Genomic DNA, 27,233 nt, shown 5'->3' with positions numbered 1-27,233 from the left:
AGCTGGGAGAGGAATAGGGAGGGAAATGGGGAGAGGTTCATTTTTAAATAGGATCATCAGGGAAGGCATCACGTAGTAGGTGACATTTGAGCAAATGTGGTTGGTGAAAAAGTTTGATTCCCGTAACTAGATGAAGACCTTCGAGGCAGGGGATTTGAGAAACAGACTTGACATGTTCTAAGAATAGCAAGACCTTTCTCCATCTTTCCTCTTCTGTCCTCCCAACCCTCTACCCCCATGCGTTTCTTTCTGTTCCTTGCTTTTGCCTTATAAGTACCACTGCCTTTAGCTTAATTAGCAAGGCTGCTTTATCAAGGTGCGAATGAAGCTAAAATAAGAGGTTGAATCAATGTTTTTTTACAATGAAAGGATTATGTTTCTGAAAATCTTTAAACCTGAGTTGAGACTTACAACCTTTAAGGGAGATTTAAGCCTGGGGGACTCATGAGCAAACTCAGAAAAGCTGTTATAAATATGTTTAAAAATAAAATAATAGCGGTAAAGGCCATAAAATAGTGTCATGATAAAAAATAAATAGGATGGGGGGAGAGGGGCCCTAAATTGATTTAAAATAGGAGTGGCTTCCTGAAGGAGACAGTAAAGCTCAAATGATATGAAGCAGCCAGATATTGTAGGATCTAGAGGCAAAGAGTTTGAGGTGGAGGGAACTACCAAATCAGAGACCCTAAGATGGGAATGAGCATGGCATATTACAGGAAGAAAATTTATATGGTTGGAGTGGTGAGAGAGAGAGAAAGTGTTAAATGAGATTGGAAGTCTAGGAAGAAGACCAAGTACAGCTGGAAGCTGGGGGGATTGAAGGGAAGGGATGAGAATTATTATTGTATATGGGAGAGACCTGTCTTGACTTATATTTTTAAATGATTGGTTGAGTGGCTTTGGCACTATGTACTTCCTCACAGACCCTGACCACTCAGATTATATCAATTCACTCTCATTTATTCTCTTGGCACCCTCTATGTCCCCATCATAGCTAATTTGGGTAATTAGTTGCTTAATTACTCCACTAGAATATAAGCTCCATGAGGACAGGTATTGGGTTTTATTTACCACCAGAGCTTCTGTTTATATCCTTGACTAGTTAACCTTTTTGCAGATGTACATTATTCGTCAGACGGGAATCTGTCTCATACAATTATCACATAAAGTTAGTAACTCAAAATGAATGTCTTAGTGATGGTGGCTTAGTAGCATCTTTGTTTCATATAAAATGCAACATAATATAAAAAGAATATGTTCTAAAGGGAAGAGTATTGGTCATTAAGAAACTGGTTCTGGTTGATGCTTTTTTATTAGCTGAGTCATCTTGAGAAAATCCCTTAGTTTTTCTGTGCCTCAATTTGATGCAATAATTATATTTGAGAGCCAGTTATATTTGTTGCGTTGTTCCATGAACTTTCATTTATAAAATTGAAATGTATAGCACTTTTGTTTTATAGGTACTGCACACTAACACTTCCAGTCAGACTTCCATTGACTTCCACTATCTGAAACAGAAAACCACATCTTATGAGAAAGGTCTCTAAGCAGGAAGAAAAGAAGCTGTCACAAATCTTATGCATTTTACCTAGCAAAAGAGTAGCAACCCACTTTCTTTCTCCTATTAATCTAGAATTATTTTTAAAATTAGGGATACTTATTTAACAAGTCTGAATTATCTGTTTTCTTTTGACACCTTCACTTTTTCCTAGGTCAGAGATCAGAAGCTGGGGGTGGGGAGATGCTAAAGGGTGACATTCTGAGAATTCGCAGCTTACAGTAGAGGAGAAGAAAGAATCACCAAATAGAAAATAGAGCAATCTTGGACAGTTGGGTAAATAGCAAACTAAGCCTTTCAGTACCCTCTGCAAGCCTTGGTAGAGTAATAGCTACTCATAAGAACTAACTAAAAGCTTTGAATTTTGCTTATTATACTTTGTACTTTGACCAGAAATATAAAACATTTTAGAAAGATTTCCATCAAAAATTGTTAAAATGAATTTTAAATTCTTGGATTTTCAGTCACACTGGTTTAAAATCATAGTTAGTATATGAACATGTTTTAGGATGAATTTGAAAATAAAGGGGTCTTAATTGTTCAATCGATTTAATTAGTTATCACCTCTATAGTAAAGTCTCATTATTGTTACAGTTCCTCAGGATGTTGATTAAAATTAAAACATATTCACTAGTAGAGACACTGATTGACACCCAGTGAATGTGGCAGTAAGACATATAGATTCCCCTGCTGATTTTTGAGGACTCAAACTCTTCTCTTATTTGCCCTCTGAAAGTTTGCAAAGTATAAGCTAACCACAAGGAAGTGATATGGTTGGAAGTCTTAGATGGAGTGGTTGGAGGAGTCAAATGAAAATTTACTGCAATCTTTTCAATTTACTAAATCACAAAAAAGTAAAAACAAACAGATACACAGAATGGTATTTTTAAAGGAAGTTCTGATCTCAACCTCTGTCACTAAAACATCCTACTTTGAACTGTTTCTTAGTATAGTCTTGGTAATGGACTTTTGCTTCTGCTCATCCATCTGTATGTTTAAAAACAGAAGTATCACTGGGGCCGCCTCAGTGAGTGTGGGAGCCTCTAAAACTCTGTATGCTACATTTGTGAGTAAACCTACTGTAACTGATAAGACTCACAAAATAAAGACTACTCACATATATGCTCCTTTTTGGCTATTGACGTGAATTTATGATTGAGGTTATTAGAATTAAGGTAACTGCCAAGACTAGAGGATAAGGAAACTGACCAAACTGTCAGAATTGTTACTCTCTTTTAATATATTCCAGGTAGCCTTGGCATAACAGTAATTCTGGGAACCACAAATGTCCCTACTTTAGGTGGCCCAAATGTAAAAGTAGTTACTTTCAAATATTACTCAAAAACTTTCTTTTGTCCAATTATATAAACTAGTATTTTATGTCCTTGACTTTTAAAACCATAATAAGTAACCCTTAAATTTAATGTTTAGGTTGCCTTTCTTAAAGTGAATTGAGAAAATAAACTTTCCTTATTTTAAGGTTTATGAAAGCAGAGTAGCTAGGTTTCATAAGATGCTAGAAATATTCTGTTACACAGCAGTGGTTCTCCAAGTGTGATTCAGAGACTCCAGGAGGTCTTGAGAGCATTTTAGTGGGGCTCCTTCAGGTCAAAATTGTCCTCACAGTAATAATTATGAAGATATTATTCACCTTTTCATGCTCAGTTTTTCACAAGTGTATAACTACCTGACGTATAATATCACAACAAATTGAATGCAGAAGTGAGACATTAAAGATATTTGCAAAAAATGGAAAATAATGTCAGTCTTCTTACAAAATTTTTTTTGTTTTAGTTTGGAAAATATAGTTATTTTAACAAAAAATGTTATTTATGTTAATGTGTAATAGTTTTATATTTTTAATGAATTAATATATTTTTAATTTTTCCTTTTAGTTTATCATATGATAAATATCAGTAAATATAACCCACATAGGGGTTCTCAGTAATTTTTATGAATATAAAGGTGTCATGAGAACAAAAATTTGAGAATATTTATTCCTTCTTGGTTACTTGTTGTTGGGGGACTGAAAATACATAGCATTTCTATCAACTAGAACAGAATTGATAACCTGCAACTCAATAGACCATAGGAACTCTCACTTCCTTTTTCCTTAGCATCCCACCCTCAGTGAGGAGAGCTCTTCCTTCAGAATTACCTGTCTTCTTTGCCAGGAATTTTATATCCTTCTAAGGTCTCACTTCACCTAGGTGCCAGGAGAAAAAGTATCTGATTAAAGTAATTTATTTGAAAATATTAAATGAAGATTAATTTATTCTTATAGGATATACAGGCATTTGCATTTTTTAATAGAATGTATTTTATGAGACACTGATTAATCTAGAAAAATGCAAATTGGTAAAATGTTTTAGAATATTTAAATCTTTTTTTTTTTTTTTACATGAACAGGCACCAGCAATCGAACCCGGGTCCTCGGGCATGGCAGGCAAGCATTCTTACCTGCTGAGCCACCGTGGCCCGCCTTAGAATATTTAAAGGGAGAATTACTAGCTACTATATTGAGTTACTGGGTGAAGTGAAGAGAAAAGCATAAATCAAATATTTAATTTTTAGCAATCTTTGAGGAAATTAAATAGCCCTAATGCATGTTAATCATTAAATTGCCTTTACTATTTGTTGTCTATTATACACAGGTCCAAAAATGTATAGTTTTAATTCTGCAAATGATTCTGGTCGTCCTGCAAATCTGGATAAATCTGTTTTAAAAGTGAGTAACCAAGATTTTCAGTCATTTCAAGAAATGTACTCTTTGAAAAAAAAATCTATTCTTAAATATGAATTATGGTGGGAGTTTTAAATTTTCATAAGTAGTTTTCTCAGAGCTAGTTTATACCTAATGAAAGTGAACTATAACACATATGCTGAAAGCTTTTAAAAATTAGGGAAGTCCAAAATAAAATTAAAAAAAAAAAATTAGGGAAGTCCAAACTTCTAAGCATAGCAAACATATTCTTTCAGATCTGACCTAGTGTACCTTCCCAACCTTCTCTTCCATTACACTTTTCTTCTTACAATTTTAGTTCATGAAACATCTCATTGTTCCCCCACATGCCATGTGATTTTGTGACTCTAAGCTTTTGCCCATGTGTTCCCTACCTGGAATACCCTTCTCCATTTGTCACCTCTGTGGACCTCTGTGAAGTCTTTCATACCTCACCAGGCAGATTCTCTTGTTTCATCGACATTTCATATATCTTTTTAAATAATTACCATGCTGGGTTATAATATCTTTTTTGTATATATTTCCTATACTAGACTGTGAACTCTTCAAGTATATTTTTCTGCTTACGTAGTAGTAGGCATTCAGTTAAGAAGTAATAAGGAAAGGAGGGTATTTTTGTAGGTAGATGCTTGTTTGCTTTTAGTTAAATTTGTGGAGACAACTCAAGAAAAACATGTCTAATAGGAGAAATTAGGAATGAAGCCAACATGAGTATTAATTACTGTTTATATAGGTTTTTTTTTTAATTTGATAGGTACCCTTTTATTGTGACATTCATTCTTCCAGACTTTGTGCTTGGACTCCTTATCCATTAAAGCAGATTTTGGAGCTCCATTCCCAAGAATTCTGATTCAGTATGTTTAGGATAGGGCCTATGTACTAATAAAAAAATATATATATAAAAAAAGGAAAAAGAAAAAAACAAAAACAAAAGATACAAACAAACAAACAAACAAACAAAAAACCATATTTCAAGTGCAGCTTCATTCAGTGTTCCAACATAGTTACATTACACTTAGGTATTATTGTGCTGTCCATTTTTGAGTTTTTGTATCTAGTCCTGTTGCACAGTCTGTATCCCTTCAGCTCCAATTACCCATTATCTTACCCTGTTTCTAACTCCTGCTGGTCTCTGTTACCAATGATATATTCCAAGCTGATTCTCGAATGTCGGTTCACATCAGTGGGACCATACAGTATTTGTCCTTTAGTTTTGGGCTAGACTCACTCAGCATAATGTTCTCTAGGTCCATCCATGTTATTACATGCTTCATAAGTTTAGTCTGTCTTAAAGCTGCATAATATTCCATCGTAGGTATACGCCACAGTTTGTTTAGCCACTCATCTGTTGATGGACATCTTGGCTGTTTCCATCTCTTTGCAATTGTAGATAATGCTGCTATAAACACTGGTGTGCAAATGTCCATCTGTGTCTTTGCCCTTAAGTCCTTTGAGTAGATACCTAGCAGTGGTATTGCTGGGTCGTAATCCATTCTGCCATTCTATGTCTTTTGATTGGGAAATTCAGTCCATTAACTTTTAGTGTTATTACTGTTTGGATAATATTTTCCTCTACCATTTTGGCTTTTGTATTATATATATCATATCTGATTTTCCTTCTTTCTACACTTTACTCCATACCTCTCTCTTCTGTCTTTTCGTATCTGACTCTAGTGCTTCCTTTAGTATTTCTTGCAGAGCTGGTCTCTTGGTCACAAATTCTCTCAGTGACTTTTTGTCTATAAATGTTTTAATTTCTCCTTCATTTTTGAAAGACAATTTTGCTGGATATAGAAGTCTTGGTTGGCAGTTTTTCTCTTTTAGTAATTTAAATATATCATCCCACTGTCTTCTAGCTTCCATGGTTTCTGCTGAGAAATCTACACATAGTCTTATTGGGTTTCCCTTGTATGTGACAGATTGTTTTTCTCTTGCTGCTTTCAAGATCCTCTCTTTCTCTTTGAACTCTGACATTCTAACTAGTAAGTGTCTTGGAGAATGCCTATTTGGGTCTATTCTCTTTGGGGTGCGCTGCACTTCTTGGATCTGTAAATTTAGGCCTTTCATAAGAGTTGGGAAATTTTCAGTGATAATTTCTTCCATTAGTTTTTCTCCTCCTTTTCCCTTCTCTTCTCCTTCTGGGACACCCACAACACGTATATTTGTGTGCTTCATATTGTCATTCAGTTCCCTGATCCCCTGCTCAAGTTTTTCCATTCTTTTCCCTATAGTTTCTGTTTCTTTTTGGAATTCAGATGTTCCATCCTCCAGTTCACTAATTGTAGCTTCTGTCTCTTTAGATCTACCATTGTAGGTATCCATTGTTTTTTCCATTTTTTCTTCTTTGTCCTTCACTCCCATAAGTTCTGTGATTTGTTTTTTCAGATTTTCTATTTCTTCTTTTTGTTCAGCCCATGTCTTCTTCATGTCCTCCCTCAATTTATTGATTTGGTTTTTGAAGAGTTTTTCCATTTCTGTTCGTATATTCAGCATTAGTTGTCTCAGCTCCTGTATCTCATTTGAACTATTGGTTTGTTCCTTTGACTGGGCCATATCTTCAATTTTCCGAGCGTCATCCATTATTTTCTTCTGGTGTCTGGGCATTTGATCAGATTTCCCTGGGTGTGGGACCCGGCTGGTTGAAAGGTTTTTCTGTGAAATCTCTGGGCTCTGTTTTACTTTTCCTGCCCAGTAGGTGGCACTCGTGGCGCTCGTCTGTCTGCGGGGCCCACCAGTAAAAGATGCTGTGGCTCCTTTAACTTGCCAATCCGAATCTCAGTCGGCCTGAGAAACCGCGCGTTGGGGGGGGGGGTCGCAGGCCGCCGCAGCTTGGGGGAGTGCCGGTCCAAATTGCCCAGCTGGCCTAAGACACCACGCGGCGGGAGGGCTGTCTTTTTGAAAGCAACTTAAGGGTGGTCCAAGGACAATGTTTTGAAACAAATGGCTTGGAGAAGCTTTATAAATGGATTTTTTTTCTCACTGTGTGCTATCTTGTTGCTTTTTCTGTATCCCATTTTTTCTTAAATATATATTAAAAATGTGGTCAAATGAATGGTAGTCCAAAACAACATGATTATTGTATTTGATTTTTGCTGAGATTTTGGGATTGGTTGGTAAGTATATAGAAAAGTGTTAGTTGCTTTTATTTATCTAATCATTGAATAATATTTAATAACTTAGCTTCTATTTGATATGGTCTTTTTGGTCTCAACAGGTAGTAATTAATAACAAACTAGAGCAAAGGATTATTGGAGTGATCAATGAGCATAAAAAGCAAAATAATGACAAGGGAGTGATTTCTGGGAGATTTACTGCCAAAAAATTACAGGTATTTTCCAAATTTTTTCAATTCTTAGTTCTTTAGTTCTTAGTTCATGGAGTATTTTTAAGACAGATTCACACAAGATAAAATTACTTCTTCAAGTTCCATTGAGATTCCATATTTCCATCTGTAAAAACTCATTAGAATGGTGATATGAAAACTAAGTTACACTCCACAAATTAAATTATATTATTGTACGGTGGCTCAGCAGGCAGGAATGCTTGCCTGCGATGCCAGAGGACCTGGGTTTGATTCCTAGTGCCTGCCCATGTTTAAAAAAAAATTATATTATTGAGCATCTAACATGTTAAGCCCTATGCTGACACTTTATTTACATTTCTCTGATATAACAGTCCTATGAGGTAGGCATATTTGGCCCCATTTTTTTAAAAAAGGAATTGAAATTTGGAAAGGTTACATAAGGTATTGCCAAGGTGTTATTCATTAGTAAGGAGTAGAGTCTGGATTTGAACCAATTCAGCATGACTCCAAAGGTCATGCTTTAGAAAGTACATTAAAATGCCTTATTTTCACATATAAAAATCATAGAAAAATGACTGAAAGAAAACATTATATGCTATAAACAGTGACATCAGATGGTGAAAATATGAATAATTTCTCTCAGTCCATCTTTTCATTTATCTATACTTCCCAAAGTTTTAGTACAGTGGGCACATTTGACTCTTATAACTAAAAAAAAAAGATATTTTTGAAATTATAATTTGTTTCAGAGTTTCTAGTTTAAAATTAATGGGGTTATAAATTAGTAATGAAAAAAGAAAATTGACAAAGGTGACTTTTCTATATTTTCCTTGTATAGGATTTATACATGGCTTTACAAGCATTTTCATTTAAGACTAAGGACATTGAAAATGCAATGACTGACACCCTCTTACATGGAGGTGATCTTCATTCTGCATTGGATTGGCTTTGTTTAAACCTCTCAGATGGTAAGCAACATTATCATATATTCCTTTCATGTTTTGAAATAGTTTCAGTATATGTGGTATTTATATCAAGTTTTTTACTCAAATACCTAAAGTTTTTTCAGTTATAGTTATTTTTTAACTGTTCTTACCTTTTCTCTGTTCTTTTGAGTATATTCTCCTTAGACATTGTGGTCCATGCAAGGAAAAATTATATTTTTTTGTGCACTACTTTCGTTTGTTGGTAGACATCTTACAGTGCATCTAATACAACTCATAAATTCTCGAAGTTTGTTAATCCTTATTAATAAGGAAATTGGTAAACCAGAATGCAAAGTATATTACATTAATATGCTGTATTTGCATTTTTTTTTAACTCTGCTAGGGTAGCTGCAATTTCTAATTCCATGAATTTGGACTATCAGTGATTTAGTCATACATGTATTTTCAAGCCATACATTTCCAAGGATGACTGTAATACCAAAAAGGTTGTGTTTCTGTCCCTCCAACCTATTAGGCTGTATCTCCTGATTTTTGGTTCAGAAAAATAGGACAATCTGGCCTTGAATAAATAATATTTGATTATGCAGAGGATCAATGTTGTAATCTTTGGCAAGTACCTGGAGTGCAAATAGCTTGTGTGACTATGACAGGCAAACAAAGAGTGGGAAGGGTTAAGATCTTTTTATGAAAAGTTAAGAGCCTAACATGGTGAGGGTGAAATAGACGTGGGCTGGCTATCTTCTGATGTGTGTCCACTTTTAGTTTGACAATAAAACCAGGTTCATCACAGGATTGCTATTCTTAGAAGATGAGGGGTAGAAGAAAATTAGGTCCTCTATACCTAGGCCAAAGCTGTTTCATATCATTTGAATATAAATGTTTGAGAAAGAGGTGTCAAATAGCCTTGCAGGGTTTTTTTAGCCCTATCACACTAGGATCTCCAGTTATCTACTAGAAGTCTTTTTTTTTTGTAGTCACTAAGCTAGATATTGATTCTCCTTTTTTTCAAAACCCAGAAATTTCAGCTAGGTAGAGAACACAGACTACTCTCCTTATGAGTGATTTGTATTTTCTCCTTCTTCCTCTATCTCTTCTCTCTCATCTCCAGTTGATAGGTAGACCTTGAGAAAATCAATAACAGCTCTTTCTCATACACTGCTGTTGGGAATAAACATGGTATATTTAGCCTTTCTGTAAGATTCTTTCACAGAATGTATGAACCAACAGTTCTGCTTTTAGAAATTTATCTTAATGAGATAATGATGTGATAAGGTTAATTTTTAAGGATATTTGTAATAAGCTGGACCTCATAATAATGTGTAAAGTTCTAAGCATAAAATAAATTTATTGTGGCAAAGTTCAGAGTGATCTGTTGGTTTAGATAACTGAAATTATCAAAATTTTCTGAGATTAATGAGCTAGCATTTGAACATTGCTTTATTATAGAGAAATTTTATTTGCATGATTTATATAAATTATCATATAGTTGGCAAATAGTAAATGTTTCTTGCATTGAGTTGAAGTGGCATTTGACCTGCTCTGTTGAAGATAGCACTGAAAGAATTTGTGTGAACTTTTCTCTTCCTACTTAGCTAGGACATTTAAGAGTAGAAGTAGAAAACAGAATAGAGTACAATAGAAGTAGAAGAGATTTGCAGCCACTTCTTAAAGAAAAATTGAAAGATATAAAAAGAAAGCATCTATTTGAACTTAAAGAGTATTTTTACTTAAAGAGTAATTTGAGAATAAGAGGTTTAGACATATATTCATATGCAAAGAATAGCTTAGTGTTTGGGGTGTTTTTGTGATTATTATTTCATTTTCCTTTTGGTAGTAGCTTTGGAATTATAGTATTTTGTTTCTTTGTTTTTTTTCTGATTATAGAATTAATACATGTGTAATAATTAAACACAATTAATAATTAATCAAAACCCAGGAAAGTATAAAAAAATAATAAAAATCATTGGTGATCCTACCACTCACAGATGACTCCATCACCTTGATATTTCTAGTCAGTTGTTCTATGCATATTTTTTCAACATATATTATTTTATATTATTCTTTTTTCACTAAACTTATAGCAGTTTTTTTGCATTTCATGAAAAAATGTTTATTATATAATAATAGTGAGATATTTGTATTCTGGGCATATAGTAATGTTTCCAACTGTTTTTCTATTTTGTGTCTAGTTAATTTCTAATTTCTCTCTCTGAAATTAATGATGTATTAAGCATTTCTTATGAATAAAACTATTCACATTTGGAATTGTTTCCTTGAGACAGATTCTTACTAATAGATAAAAGAAACCAAATTTACTTTTAACATAGTTTCTTTTATTTTAAGATGCACTTCCTGAAGGATTCAATCAGGAATTTGAAGAGCTACAACCTATAAGTAGGCCAAAATTTCAGTCTCCTCAAATACAAGCCACTATTTCACCTCTGTTGCAACCTAAAACCAAAAAACAGGAAGAAGATGCTAAGATTAAGGTAATTTAAGAATTTAATATTTAAAATTGTATAAAATCAGAACGAAGCACATGTAGCAGTTCATGAGTATAAATATTAAGTTGGTTTAACATTTCTTATTAAAAATCATTAATTAATTTGTCAGAATTTTTGATCAATGTCTACTTCAGTTATCTATTGCTGAATAACAGACCATCCCAAAATGTAATGGTGTAACCCAACAATTCATTATTTCTCATGATTCTGCAATCTGGACTGGGCTCAGCTGGACAGTTCTGCTGGTCCATAAGGTATCTGCTAGGACTGGAACATCCAGAATGGCTTCTTACATGACTAGTGGTGCATCTGGGATATGTTGGAATGCCTAGGGGCTGGCGGACTAAGCACTCCTCTCTTCACGTGACTGGTTTGGGTTTTCTCACAAACTCAGTTTGGTCAGACTTAACATGGAATCTCGTTTCCAAGAGATAAGCCCTAATGTAAAATTTTTTTTTGATCCTCTGCTTGTATCGCTCTTGCTAACATATCATTGGCTAATGTTCCAGTACTTGAAGCAAGTCTCCTGGCCAAGCCTAAGTCACTGTGAAAGGGAATTATAGGAAGATGTGAATAATGGGAGGTGTAGTTCATTAAGGCATTATACTTAAATACTCTACATATCATAAAACATTTATGGAAGCATCATCCTCATAAAGCCACTCTTATTTTTAAGGAAAAACACTAGTTTTTTTCCTTAAAACATATCCTTTGACTTCTTTAAGTTGAGACATCTTAAAGTAATGTTAAGTTCATTTCATTTGCCCCTCACTGAACGATGAAGAGCATAATTTTGAGGCTTATGTGTCTGCTGTCTTAGAATGTAAGGAAATTCTGAAAGTAGTGACACTTAATAAGTTCTGATACCTTTTACTAACTTTGGTTTTTCACATTTGTTTTCTTTCTATAGCTAAAAAAGGAAGAAAAAAATAAGGAAGTAAATATGAAAGGATGGATTTTGCAGTATGCTGAACAACAAAATGAAGAAGAGAAAAGTGAGAATTCTAAAAGTTTAAGAGGAGGAAAAATTTGACCCTGTGAGTAGACATTTGTATTTGGCTTCTAGCTAGATATTTTTAGGCAAGATATTTAACTTTTCTGAGACTTAGTTTTCCTCCTTTACAAATTGGAGACTGACTGACTTCTTGGTGAAAAATAAACAAGATGACACTTAGGAAAAAACTTGGCACAGAATAAGTGTTCAGTAGATGTTAATTACATTTCTCCTATATTTAAAGAGATAACCATCAAATATTTATTGAATGAATGTTATGTTTAAAGAGTATGTTGAATTCTTTGTGTAATTTTAAAAAAAAGGTACATTCCTTTACAGAGTAAATCCATAGTTTGGCTAGAGAAAACAAAGACATTTTAAGATTATCTAAAAATACAAGGTAGAAGTTTAAATAAGTAACAGCCAGAAGTTTAAATAAGTAACTGCCGGGGTCACTGAAATGTAAAGTGTAATCAAAAGCGGGAACCTTTGATAGGAAATTTGACTTAGATTATCCAGATAGGCTGTAACCTCTGGAGAATCCAATTAGTGGAGTAACGGGAGGGACCTGCGTGCTAGGCTTAAGGTATAAAATCTGTGGCATTCTGTCTCTTGGTGCACTAGCCACGACATTTTGGTTGAGCACCTGTTCTTGCAAGATCATGAATAAATCCTTATCTTCTCAAAAAAAAAAAACAAAGTGGAGAGGAAGCGCACGGGTGGTTCAGTGGTAGAATGCTCACCTTCCATGCAGGAGACCTGGGTTTGATTCCTGGACCATGCACCCCAAAAAAGAAGTGAGAGGAAAATACAAGGTACAGTTTACACTGTTAAATGAAAAAAAAAAAATCCCGGTAGTGGAAAGAAAACATTGACCATAGATATATTTGACAAAAGGCTTCTATCCAGAATTATATAGTTAGACAATAGATATGTTATAAAAGTAGATATATGAATGGCCAATAATCATATAAAAATTTCTTCAACATCACTAGTCCTCAGAGAAATAAAAATGAAAACTATAATGAAATACACTATATATCCATCTAATGGCTAAAATATAGATCAGTAATACCAAACATTGGACAGACTATGGAACAACTCGAACACTCATACTGTTTGGCATTTCTCATAAAGTTAAACATAAACTTACCATGGTACCCAACAATTCCATCTAGATACTTACTCAAGAAAAATGAAATCATGCCTTCAAAACAGTCTTGTAAAAACAAACGTTTATATAGCAGCTTTATTCATAATGTCACTATTTTACAATCATTGCAAGTAACCCAGATAACTGTCAACAGGTAAATGGGTAAACAAAATGTAATGTAATTATACTGCATAAGCAATAGAATTCTACCCAGCAATAAAAAGGAGCCAACTACTTCTAAATGCAATAATATGGAAGGATCTTAAAAATATTATATGATTAGATTAAATTCTGGAAAAATAATCTATGCAGAAATCAATATATAGTGACCAAAAGTTGATCAATGATTGCCTGAGTCCAGAGTTGGGGGAGAGGAATGTCTGTAAAGAATCACAAAGGAATTTTTTGTGTCAGTGGAAATGTTCTATATCATAATTGTGATGACAGTTACATGGATGTATATATTTATCAAAGTCATTGACCTGTATACTGAAAATGAGTACATCGTATTATAGGTAGATGATACCTTACTTAATAAAGTTATTTATTATTAAAAAGGGAGAAAAGAAGTTGCAGAACATCATGTCTAGAGTGATAAGCGCATTGGTGTAAAAGAAAAAATATGTATGCACACATATATTTGCATTCTGATATATGCAAGGAGAAATAACATATGAAGCTATCACTAGTATTAGAACTGGGGTAGTAAAGTAAGAGGGAGATTTCTTTTTTATAAAAGTTTTTTTTAACTATGTCCCAATATTAAACTAATAGAAATTTTAAAAGTTTAAGTCTATCTTGAGTTTCAGAGAAAGAAGAGTCTTTTCTATTGGAGCATTAGTTCAATACTTCAAAGAAAGATGGCACTTAAAAGGTGCACAGAGTTCAAGAAGGCAAAAAAGAAGGATAGAAATACTGTCCAGATAGGTGACATCATGTGAAGGTTACTGAAGGGGAATTATGCAAGGAGCCTTTGGACATTAAAAAATAGATGAGATAAAGAAATAGAACGTATAGGTGAATACTGTCAGAGAGGAATGAATAGATTTGTTTAGCTGAGATTGTGGAGCATTTTCATGCCCAGAAAATGAGTTTGGCACATTCATTATTCATTGTGAAGAGCCACTAGAAGTTTGGGTGCAGGTGACTGACAAGAAGAATTTGACATTTTAGGAAGATTTTCTAGAAGTGTCTGAGTGGTTTGAAAATTGAAAAGACTGGTTCTGGGGGGGGCCGTGTTACTAGCTATTTTCATCAGCTGCGTTCTAAAATAATAAGGACGTAGTTTGGAAATTGGGACAGAAGTGAGACATTCTGATGCAGGTATCAATAGAAATTGGTGATTTACTGAAAATAAAGGTCAGAATAAACCAAAGATGGCAAGAGATGCATAGGTGGGTGGACTGCTAGTGCAGAAATAGGAAAGATGGAAAGGAAATTATGTAAAGTAATTTTGGTGAATTTGAGGAGGTTGCTAACCCTCCTATTTGTTATTCCGTGTGTGTTAACTTCTACACAAAATGGCCCCAGAATGCAAACACTTGTGTTTGCTTAGTTGCCTCTTTTCCCTTCCTTGTAACAGTTGTTTCATAACAGCGTCGTATATGCCATTGTCTTCTTTATCCCTTGCTCTGCTGCTTATTTGCTGTCCCTTATAAGCCAAAAAAAAACAGTATTTGAGTTTATTTTTAAACTCTTTCTAGCTTTTGTTCAACAGTCATGTCATAGCAGTTTTCCTCAGAAGCCATTTCTTCTTGTTCGACTATCTTCCTTAACATAGTGGGAAAGGTAACTTTTAGATGTATATTATTAAACAATTTTTCTTTTTACAGATAGGAACTCATACCTTTTTAAAATTAGAGTAGTTGTAGGTATACAGAAAATCCTGCAGAAAGTAGGGTTCCCATAAACCATCTCCCCACCACAATATTTCCTATTAACATTTTTCATACTTTTTAATTCTCTTGGTTATTTTATCTTATTTAACACATTCAGGAAGTTCCATCATGTGGATCACCCTCATTATTTCACTACCATTTTTTAAATGGCTGAATAATATTTCTTGGTAGAGATGTACCATATTAATTTTCTATTTTTCTGTTACAGTCGTTGTTGCTGTAAAGATCCATCTACCTGCAAATCTACATATTTGTATTATTTCCCTATGAAAAATTCCTAAAATTAGAATTTCTGGGTCAAAAGACAAAGTTAAAAATCAGAAGTTTTGGTACAGTATATTGACCATGGATAAATTAATCTTGCTTTTCTTTTTATTTCCTTATAATCATCTTATTCAGAACAGAATGAAAGATACTTGCACCTTGCAGCAAAACTTCTGGATGCAAAGCAGCTAGCAGCTACCTTTAAACTAGAAAAAAACAAGCAGGGCCAAAAAGAGGCTCAAGAAAAAATAAGGAGGTTTCAAAGAGGTAAATACTTTTAAATTCTTAGAGGCATAAATTGTCCTTTTTTGACTTCCTAGGATTGAGATTGCCTCTTTTTAACATGTCTGCTATTTGGCATTTTATACCAAGGATTGGCAAACTTTTTCTGTAACAGGCCTGATAGTAGATAATTGTAGAATTCATGTACCACATGGTCTTTGTCACAACTGCTTAACTGCTGTTGTATCATGAAAGCAGTCATAGATAATACATGAACAAATGAGCATAGCTACATTCAATATAATTTTTTATGGACACTGAAATATAAATTTTATATAATTTTTACATGTCATGAACTATTACTGCCTTTTTACTTTTTTTCCCAGCAATTTAAAAAATGTTAAAACTATTCTTAGCTCACAACCCATACAAAAAAAAAAACAATAACAACAGGCATTGGAACATGTTTGGCCTAAAGGCCATAATTTAACTGATTTATACCGTAAACACCATCTTCTTCCAAGAAGAGGTAGATACAATTCCATGAGTATTTATAGTTAATGAAGCTGTTTTTCCAGGTCTTCCGCATCTGTTAAATAATGTATTATAAAAAAGAAAGAATGCCAACCATTTTTCCCAACCCTCGTTGCAAAATAAAAGGCATAGAAAACAAATACATGAAACTAAACATCATCTTTTTTCTTGGTAGAAATGGAAACTTTAGAAGACCATCCAGTATTTAATTCAGCCATAAAGACTTCACATCAACAGAATGAAAGTAAAAAACCTCCTTTGGCTGCAGAAGGGGAAGGTGCTTTGAACTTTAACTTACTTGAAAAGTCTTCTGCTCCTACTGAAGAAGAGAAAGGTGAAGTGAAAGAATTTAGTCCTAAGTGTAATTTTTCAATAATAAATGAAATGTAAAGGAATATATAATTGTGAAATTATGTTAGTTTATATTGCACCAAACTGTTATACTTCCACAAGTTGTCTTGGAAAAATAACAATTCAGATAACTTGTTTGTATAGTATTTAGTAATCATGAATATATTGCCTCAGCCTTATCTCTCTCCAGGCTACCCTCCGTAATCCTCCCAGAGTTATCTTCCTGTAATGCAGACCTAATTGTGCATTTCCTGTTAAAAACCTTGAATGGTTCATTTCCCGCTGCCTGCCCATGCAAAAAAAAAACTTTTAATTGTTCTGAGCCTGCTGTCATCATTACTACAAGTCCAAACCCTTTAGCATGATGTTCAAGAGTTTTTTGCAGTCTGTTGCAGTCTGCCTTTTACCATATTGCCAGTTTTTCACAGCTATATACTCCAGCCACATCATTCTTTAAAACATATGTTGCTTCATGGCTGCATGACTTTGGTCATCTTGTTACTTGGCCAACTTCTCCCTCACTTCAAGCTTTACTCAAATGGCACCTCTTCTTTAAGCCCTCCCTAACTGTTGCCACGCCACCAGAGGTAAGTAAAATGGTGAATTTCTTTTTCTGCATTCCCAAATAGATTATTGACACAGCTAATGTAATAGTTATTAGACTGTGATATAATTAATCTGATCCCACACTTAATTATCAGTTCTTTTAAGGGTATGAACCATGTCTCATTCATCCTTAATCTCTGATGTAGACCCAGCTTGATGCCTGATATGGTGGCTACTCAGTAAATGTTTGTTGAATTAATCTAAATAGCTACAAATATCTTATTCATTTTTTCAAAAAGTATTTAATCCTTATTGTACACAATGTCAGGTACTGTGTATGCAGTAATGAACAAAATAATATAGCCTCTGCCTTCTTCAAATGTAAATCTAGTAGGAAAGATAACTTCTAAGTTTACACAAATAAATATATAATTACAAACTGTGCTATAAAAGAAAAAAAAGCTGGCTTGTAATATTAGAGATTAACAAGGAGTTCTAATTTGGATTTTGAAGACCTTGCTGATGATACTTGTTCTGAGAGCTAACAGATGATTAGGTGTTGACCTGGTTACAAGTTGGTGGAAAGAGCCAGATAAGAATCCCTTCTTGGATAGAACATTGGAAGTTTAATGTGGGAAAGAGCTTAGAGCAGCACTGTTCGACAAAGTTTTCTGCAGTAACGGACATATGCTAGATCTGTGCTGTCCAATGTGATAGCCACTTGCTAGATGTGTATACTGAACACTTGAAATGTGCTAGTACAGATGATAAACTGAATTTCTAAAATTTTATTTAGTTTTAATTATGTGGCTAGCACTACTGCATTGGGCCAGGCAGACTTAGAACATTTGAGGAACTGAAATCATAGGGAGAGTGGATATGGCATAGTGAGCATGAGGAAAGAATGGCAAGAGATGGGTGGAGATGGACCATGATGGCTTTTAGGCAGTAGTATGTAATTTCACCTTTATTTTACACGTAACAGGAAGTCATTGTGGTGGTGATATAGTGATATGATTGTGGCTGTGGTCATGGCCATGGTGGCAGATGGTAAGCAAAGAAATGACATTTTTTTTTTAAGTTTACTCTAGGCATGGGATAGCATACCAAACATAATTGTAAGTATCCTAAATAATTCATCAGATGGATGGTTTCACAGATATTTGATAAGAATACATAAGTTCCTCCTTTTTATAAATTCAGGATTTTCCATGGTGCTACCCAGCAAATTTCTTTACCTCACTTTTAGAAGAGTAAGCATGTCTATGTGTCTTTTCTTCTAGAACTGTTTTTCCCAAAAGTGATCTTGATCACTTACAGATTTTATATTACTACAGAATGTTTTTAAATGCAATTTTATTGATATATATTATATATTCACATACCATGCACTCATCCAAAGTGTACAATCAGTGGTTTACAGTATCATCATATAGCTGTGTATTTATCATCACAATCGACTTTTTCTTGTTTGTGAAAAATAGCATATATACAAAAAAAAAGCAATAAGTTTCAAAGCACACCATGACAATTAGTTATAGATCAGATTTCAGAGTTTGGTATGGGTTACAGTTCCACAAATTAAGGTTTTCACTACTAGTTGCTCCAAGACTCTGGAGACTAAAGTATCAATAGAATGATTCAGCAGTCAAATTCATTTGTTAAATCCTCCCTTCTCTATAAAACTCTACCATCTCCTTTGATCTTTCTCCCATCTTTTTTTTAAATATTTTTATTGTGAAATGTAATATATCCCGAAAAGCAATAAATTTCAAAGGAAAGTTTAACAAGTAGTAGTAGAACAAATTTCAAAGTATCATATGGGTTACAGTTCCACAATTTCAGGTATTTTCTTTTTGGTGTTTTAATACACTAGAAACTAAAAAGAAGTATCTGTGTAATGATTCACTAGTCATAATCCTTTGTTAAGTCCTAACTGCTCTGTTACACCTCGTCCCTCACTCGATCTTCAGGGATATTTGGGCAATGACCATTCTAACTTCTTCAGGTTGAAAAGGAGTGTACATGATGATTTTTATCTCTGTAATTTTAGATAAAAAGAGAGAACTTCATGATGTAAGAAATTTTGACTATGCTACTTGAAGCTGGACTGGAAAATCTCCCAAACAATTTCTAATTGATTGGGTCGGGAAGAATCTTCCCAAGAGTCCAAATCCTTCCTTTGAAAGAATTCCAGTAGGTAGATAATGGAAATGCAGGTATGTTTCTCTGGATGACTGAATGAACTTTTAGAAGAATGTAAGATAAAAAAAAATCTTTTTGTTTCCTATAAATTAAGTTAATATTTAGGAAGCTCTCTAATTCATATCTCAGGTTGAGAGTATGTATAGATTATCCATGCCTTCCAGAGAAATATTTGATTTAAATAATTGATGTAAATTTAGGTTCGATGTATTGGGACTCTCTTTATAGTTCATCAATTTTATTTTTATTTTTTTCATCTTTTTCTTTGTAGGGTGAGAGTGATCAAGTCTGAAGATGATGTCTTGATAGTGTGTCCTCCAATCTTAACAGAGAATGGCATGCAAGCTCAGCACCTGGGAGCTACTTTAGCTCTTCATCATTTAGTGAAAGGGCAGGTGAGGCTTTCTACAACTAAATGCTTCAAAAAACATTTATGGACTAATAGGCATAGTATACTTTGGCAACTTAAACTATATCTACATAAAGTATTTAATTATGGTCCTCTGGGCCAATTTTCTATTTACTGACTCCTTCTGATTAGTCCTAGGTTCTGCTCATTCATAATTTGGATTTCCTCTCACCCCTAAATTTAGCTCAGTCTTTCCCCTTGCTTCTTAGACCTGAGGTCTGAAAGAGACAATTTGGTCCAACTTTTTATGAGATTAATTTACAGGTTAAAAATAGTTTTAATTTAATTTAATAGGGTGGTTGAATTAAGGAAGTTTTTAAACAGTTATTTTCCTTTAATAGTATATTATCTTTTCAATTGAAAAAAGATCATCAGTATTGGTTACAGTTTTCAATTCTAGGTGAACTATTATAAGCTTCCCAGTTTGCAATAGTTAAAGTATTCCTGAAGGAAGTTCTTTAAGAGAATACAATGCTGTTCCTTTTTTTCTTTATAATTTAGATTGTCAACATGTCCTCTTTATAGTAAATGTGTCTTCTATGTCCTTTTTTATGGGAAATTAGAATCACTGAAACTGTTAGACACTGATTAAGTAGAATTCCAAGCAGTTCTTTCTAAATTTTGCTAATAAAAGTTCTTAATGTTTCTCATTGCCTTCGTTTTGCAAAATAAGAGAACAAAAACTGAGATGACTTAGTAGAAATGAGTGTCAATGTCACAGAGATAACTGTGGGCTCTTTTATAGCACAAAATTAGGATAACTCAGATTCCACTTAGTACAGTTCACTTAAAACACTTTGAGCTGTACATTAGATGACTGCCAGAATCTCAAAAGAAGCTTTGTAATGATGTTCTAGTATGTTTTAAAAATGCCTAATGATTCATCTATATATTTATATAGCACTGCAGGAATAAAAAATATTTATTTAGTAGTTTACTATGTTCCAGGAATAAGCACTTTACATGTATTAATTTATTTAACCTCACAGTATGCCTATGAGGGAGGTACTATTATTATCCCCCTTTTACAAATGCAGAAACAGAGGCACAGAGAGGTTAAGAACTTGCTCTAGGTCACAGCATTAGCAAGCCAAAAAGCTCATATGTGATATGTTATTTATAAATTTTGATTATATGAACACATCATATTAAATTAATAACTTCATGGTTTGAGACAAATTACATTTTAAGAGTAAGGTAGCTATTCTAAGTTCTAAGCTGTATTTTGATACCCAGTAGTTAGTGAAAATGATATACTGCTTTTTGGTTCTTTGGGTTTTTTTTTTTCCCCTTTCACAGTCACTTCATCAGTTACTTCCTCCTACTTACCAAAATGTTTGGTTGGAGTGGAGTGATGCAGAAAAGAAAAAGGAAGAATTAAATAAAATGGAAACCAATAAACCGTGTGATCTTTTTATTGCCAAACTTCTGAATAAATTGAAACAACAACAGCAGCAGCAACAACAGCATTCTGAGAATAAGAAAGAAAATTCTGAAGATCCTGAGGAATCTTGGGAAAATTTAGTTTCTGATGAGGACTTTTCTGCACTATCCTGCAGAAGACTTGGAACCTGTCAGAAACCTCTTCAGAAGGTTGCAAAGCACACTGAAGTATCAGAGACTTCTAAAGGAAAGGAAACAGTTACCTGTGTTCAAACACCGGAATTTGATTGTCGAAACTCTTAAAAGGCACAGGGTAGTGGCTGTGGCAGGTGAAACAGGAAGTGGTAAAAGTACTCAACTACCACTTTTCTTTTGGAAGATTTGCTTCTAAATGAATGGGGAACAAGTAAATGTAACATTGTCTGTACCCAGCCCCAGAGAATCTCAGCAGTGAGTTTAGCCACAAGGGTGTGTGAAGAATTGGGCTGTGAAAGTGGACCTGGAGGAAGGGTAAGATGCTGTTCAACTCTGTCTCTGTGAATGGTGACAGTACTCATCTTTGCTTTGGGGATCCAAATGGAACCTGTCCCATATATGAGCTTTGACAGTTACTGGTTGTTCAGTAACACACTTAAGGAAGTTTGCAGATGTTTTCTTTGAAAGATGTGGTAATATACTACTGTCTTACATATGAAAAGGGTTTTTAGCAATTCTGTCATTAAAATTCTCATATAAAAGAAAAAATACATGTCATAACTGAATATCAAATATGTTACGTACTAGACTAAATATTCAAAGAATTTAGACAAATAATAAGTTTGACTCTTGATCTCCTCTATCTCAAGTTTTTGTAAATCATTTCTTTGGAATGTATCCTGAAAGATTTTCAGTAATTCTTTTTTAAAGAGTAGAAGGGAAAAACAATACAGAAGAAAATACTAAACTGTTTTCAAATCCTGTATTTTTTTTTTAATGGAGAAGTTCTTAAATATCTGTTGTCATGCATTTGCCATGCAAGTGCACACAAAACTGGTCAAACCTCAACCAGAGTGACTACAAAGTATGGAAATAATTAAGGTTGATTAGAACCAAATATGATAAATTCCCAGTTCATATAATTAACTTAGTTAAAATTTGAGTTGTTCATTCTAGAGATGGTCCTTAATATTTTTGTCTCTTAAGATAATATGCTTCATTAAATAATTTTTATTTAGTACATTTTCTGGGATTCTCTCAGCAAATATAGGGATATAAAAAGACACCTGTAAGAAACTAAGGTTAAGCATAATGACAGACATGTATACAAATAAAACAAAGGAATGACTGAAGGAGTAAAAAGTTGTGATAGAAATAGAAGTGACTTCAAGATTCCCATTAGTAAGCACTGGTATAATAGCAGCTGTTTTTTTAATGGTGGCAAGTTTTATGAGCTGTTGACAGGGAAGTAGACCACATTGTAGGAGCTGCTTTAAAATTCTGTTTCTGAGTATCTCAGTATTTTGATCCAAGGTAATTTAATATGAAATTAATTCAACATTTGTTATGTTTTTTTAATAATGATATTTGAAGCTGATTAACAGCTTTCTGTTTCAACATGTTAAAAAGCACAAAGGTTTTTCTTAAAAACTACCCCTGCTTTATAGTATTATATAATCAAAAACTAGGGAAATCTAATAATAAATTGTACTATATAGATTTATTTACTCTGTTCCATATATTAGAGAAATGAACACTATGCTTCTTTTTTTGCATGGGCAGGTACTGGGAATCAAACCCAGGTTTCTGGCACAGCAGGCAAGAACTTTGCCACTGAGCCACTGCTGCCCACCCCATGCTTCGTTTTTTAAACCTTGTTTCCCAGATCACTTGGAAGAAGCTGTTCTCAGTCTTGTGTTCTTTCTCGTTCAGAATTCCTTGTGTGGATATCAGATCCGGATGGAATCTCGAGCTAGTGAATCTACCAGATTACTCTACTGTACAACAGGGGTTTTGCTAAGGAAACTTCAAGAAGACGGTCTTCTAACTAATGTATCTCATGTTATTGTAGATGAGGTGAGTTGATTCTCTAGTTGTGTCTAGATAGGTTTTTAAAATTTTTGTATTAAAAAGATGTTACTTTTAATGCTAGCTGTTTTCTTTTGTGATTACTAAATGCCATATACTTTATACATAATAATTTATTTAATCTCCTCTAACATCTCGTTATACATTTATTTTATTAAATAAATACATTAGGATACTTGCTGTGTGCTAGATGCTCTTCAAAATACTTTGTATGTGTTAATTCATTTACTTTGTATGTGTTAATTCATTTAAACCTCCCCATAACCCATTGAAGTAAGTACTACTATCTCTGTTTTACAGTTTAAGAAACAGGCATAAGGAAGTCAAATCACTTGCCCAAGGTCACACAGCCAGTAAGTTGCTGGTGATGGTGGCTCAAACCCTGGCAGTCTGGCTCTACTCTGCTCTTACCACTACACTGCTCATCAACTAATACATGTAGAAGTTAAAGGATCTTCTCTAATTCTTATAAAAGACAAGGAATCTTCATCCATGTGTCATTTTCTCTTTAGATATATCCCTGCTTGAATCAAATTTGAAAGCACATATAAATTGAATTATGCAAAGAGTTTCACTTTAGAGTTATTTTAAATGGCATACTAGTTTAGTATATATAAAGTGATTTGCTTTGTACATAAGATATATAGTATATCTATTATTTCTATTATTCAGAAAATAATTTTTTAATTTTCCCTGATATAAAGTTTTTGTGAATGTCTGTGAATTCATGAAGTTCAGAAGGCAGCATGGGAGCCTAGTCATTCATTGATTTTTAATCAGTATAGAAACTTAGAAAATGAAAAGTTTTCTGCATATTTCACACACTGCCCTATTCTCAGAATTTCAGGAAGGAGTTACCCTGTTGAGGTACGCTTTCTTTATTGCACAATGTAAATATTTTTATTACAATATTGTAATATTGTAAATATTTTATTACAAATGTAAATTTCTTTATTTACAATGTAAAAAGAAATTGCATTCCCACCAGAGGGTTCCCCCCAGAACAGTCCTTGTGCAGTCTGAGTCCAGAACTACTCACAGGGTTCTGCAAGTCAAGAGAGGACCTGGAGACATTCTGGGGATTAGATGGCTGGTGCTACCTTGACTGAAGATACGTGAGACAGAAGGAGGGTTCTGCCGAAGACAAACCTGAGGGCTGTGGAACATAAACCATGTTTGCCTATCAAAATCACCATGTCCAGATTGAAGATGGCTGCCTGGAACAAGTAACTCCCTTTCCTCCTGTTCCTCATGTTTAGGGTTGTCCTCTTGAAGCTTTCTCTTCTGCATTTTCTAAATGTTTACACTTTTGATTCAGCTGATGAAGACTGTTCTTTTAATCAATTTTCACACATAAAAACGTACACCATGATATAATTTGTTCTGAGGCATCTAGGGACTGGCCCATCTACATCAACCAAGTTCTTCATTCCCAAATAATGTTGGGAAAAAAACTTTTTCATATTATTCTAAATTAGTGCTTGGTGACGTTCAAAAGGTTTTAATCCCCTTAAAATGATATTTCCTGAAACCAATTTGAGTTCACCCAATTATATGGCTTAATCTGTACAGGTTTTCCATCTTGAAGATATAATAGAGGAAACAGGCTTTGTACTGGAGAAAGACTCAGAATATTGTCAGAAATTTCTGGAGGAAGAAGAAGAAATAACCATTATGTTACAAGCAAAGCAGGAGGAATAAAAAAGTATCGGGTAAAAGGAAAACATTTTGAAAGACATCAATAATAAGATCTGGGTATAACGTACAAGGAGAGTTCTACAATCATATGGCTCTCTCCTTGCCACATCTACCACAAGAAAGAAGACTGTTCTAAGCAACCGTCTTGAAGGGATGCCCAGTTTTTGTGAAGGGTCTTAGAGGAATGTTGCAGAAGAATTTCAGTCACATCAGTGTAGAACTCAGTATCCTTGGAAAGAAAAAGAAGAGGCTTCAGGTTGACAGATGGTTTGCACTGTCTATAGTCATGTATAGAACATGATCAAGGGTGTTATAGTGGGCTTCAGTTAAAAGATGAGGTCTGTGTGCTCACTTCCCCATCAGTGTTGTTACTCAGGAGAGTGGGTCTCTTGTTGAAATCATAAATTTAGGGGGTTAAAAATGTATCTCTAGGGTTTAGATGAGGCCAGGCATTGCTTGTTCAGTATCTCAAGCCCAGAAAGATGAGTTAATTCTTGAAGGAAATTACATTGAAATTGCATCAAATTCAGCTGCTTTGATTCTGTGGGCCAGGATAGTTAAAACCAGAAATATCAAAAAATTTGGGGACGGCATCTATATCTCTGGAGAAAGGAACAGTATAGCAGGCTGATGAATAAGACTTAATATCTAAGAGTTGTCTAGCTATGGAAACAATAAGATGCCATGACTATTTGTGATATTTTTAAAATGCAATCAGATTTGTTGATTTGAGACTTTTTCTTAAAAAAAAAAATCCTGTGGCTGACTCATGAATTCAAGCATAACTTGATAGAAGAGGAATAGCTGTGATTATGAACAATATTTAAGGGTCACTTCTTTAATCTTTGCTTCATTGTACTGTAGTCTTTGGTTTGTGGTTTTTAGTTTCCTTCTTACACTATCCTGGGCCATATAGACCCACAGTACAAAATCAAGGACATATAAGTAAGAATCAACTTTTATATAGCAGTTTCACAGTGATGATTAATTATTGAGGAGTAAATTTGTAATGATTTTCTCTATCTCAACACCGTAGGTGGTCAGGATAGGACAGGCCTAAAATCTAGGTTTTTTCAGTAGCCTCTGTCCTGGCAGGAGGAAACCTAAGCTCCACAATAAAGCTGTCCAGAGCATGTGCAATTCTTCCTATTGAGTTAGTCCTTATTACATGTTTTTAGAAATATCACAAAAGCTATATTACGCTGCCTAGCCAACGGTCCTGGATCCAGCATTTTCATTGTATCCACAATATTTCACTTATATATCAAGCATGTATCCAATCTGATGGAAGCCCACAGTTAAAGTTAACTTTATCTTTTTTTTCTCATGGTACTTTTATTTTAAGCAGAATAAACCAAGAAAGTAAAAACTAGAACTTTTCCCTAGACCTCTGAAAAAAAGATTAGTTTAGAAACTAAAAAAAAAGAAAATCATAGGTATTTAAGAAGAGATGTGATTGGAAACCAGTAGCCAAAGTAGAACATAGAATGAATGAGGTAGGTATAAACTTATTCAAGTTATCATAACCTCTCTTGGCCTGGCTGCTTTTCAGTTGCCACAGATTGATATATTAAGGATTATGTTTTTCTTTAATATGTACATCCCAAGTTCAGAAGTTTTTACTATACTTAAGAGCTGAATGAAATTAAATGATAAGAAATATAAAATTTATGATACCTTTTCTACTGATAGATACTGTACACCTGCTAAATTTTAACATAAATAATTGTGGTAACAATAGAAAACTAGATTTGAATGAGTGCAAATACCTCCTTTTTCCTTCTTTATCTTATAAAAATGCTTAATATTTTTGTTCAGCTTTCTCTGGTTGTGTTTCTTGTAGGAATACATCCCAGTTCAGACTGGAGGAACTGTTGATTTAAATCCATTTTACCAGAAGTATAGCAGCCGCACTCAGCATGCTATTCTTTACATGAATCCCCATAAAATCAACCTGGATCTCATTTTGGAACTTCTTGCATATTTAGGTATATTTCTGTTCCTATAATGTCTCCATTTATTTTGATAAGCTTTTCTTCTAACTAGAGATGTTTTATTAATATTTTATATGCTGTTCTCTAGACTTCTTACTTTGAATATTGTATTTTTTAAAAATTTAAATAGAAGTCCCCAATTTAGAAATATTGAAGGAGCAGTATTGATCTTTTTACCTGGCCTTGCTCATATTCAACAATTGTATGATTTCCTATCAACTGACAGAAGATTTTATTCTGAACGGTAATTATACATCTTTATTATATTTACTGTGATTTAAAATAGAAAAATGTTTGCTGCATTAAAACTCTTTATCAGAGTTTTGGAAGACTTTTTACCTTTAGTTAATTTTGGCATGGTGAACCAAGTTTTTGTTGTTGTTGTTTTAAAATTTCTATTAAAGCATTTTGTCTACTGAAAGTTTTTAGGCAGTATTTCTGCATTTGCTTTATTTTTTTTAA

General features: G+C 33.8%; 1 protein-coding gene across 1 annotated transcript in view; it reads left to right on the top strand.

Moving 5' to 3' along the window:
• The window catches only part of LOC143646860 (ATP-dependent RNA helicase DHX29-like), a 42,830-nt gene that overhangs the window by 3,278 nt on the left and 12,319 nt on the right, over nt 1-27,233 (top strand). The window contains 11 exon segments of the mRNA XM_077116267.1: nt 4,213-4,286; nt 7,516-7,629; nt 8,444-8,573; nt 10,896-11,041; nt 11,967-12,071; nt 12,073-12,093; nt 15,506-15,632; nt 16,297-16,455; nt 22,924-23,067; nt 26,621-26,765; nt 26,902-27,015. Coding sequence (XP_076972382.1) covers nt 4,213-4,286; nt 7,516-7,629; nt 8,444-8,573; nt 10,896-11,041; nt 11,967-12,071; nt 12,073-12,093; nt 15,506-15,632; nt 16,297-16,455; nt 22,924-22,967 — 920 coding nt within the window. The 3' untranslated portion in view covers nt 22,968-23,067; nt 26,621-26,765; nt 26,902-27,015.

This window comes from Tamandua tetradactyla, chromosome 9 (genome assembly GCF_023851605.1).
Source record: "Tamandua tetradactyla isolate mTamTet1 chromosome 9, mTamTet1.pri, whole genome shotgun sequence".
Classification (NCBI taxonomy): domain Eukaryota; kingdom Metazoa; phylum Chordata; class Mammalia; order Pilosa; family Myrmecophagidae; genus Tamandua; species Tamandua tetradactyla.
The sequence above is the reverse complement of the archived record's forward strand: the minus strand, read 5'-3'. Positions and strand labels throughout refer to the sequence as shown.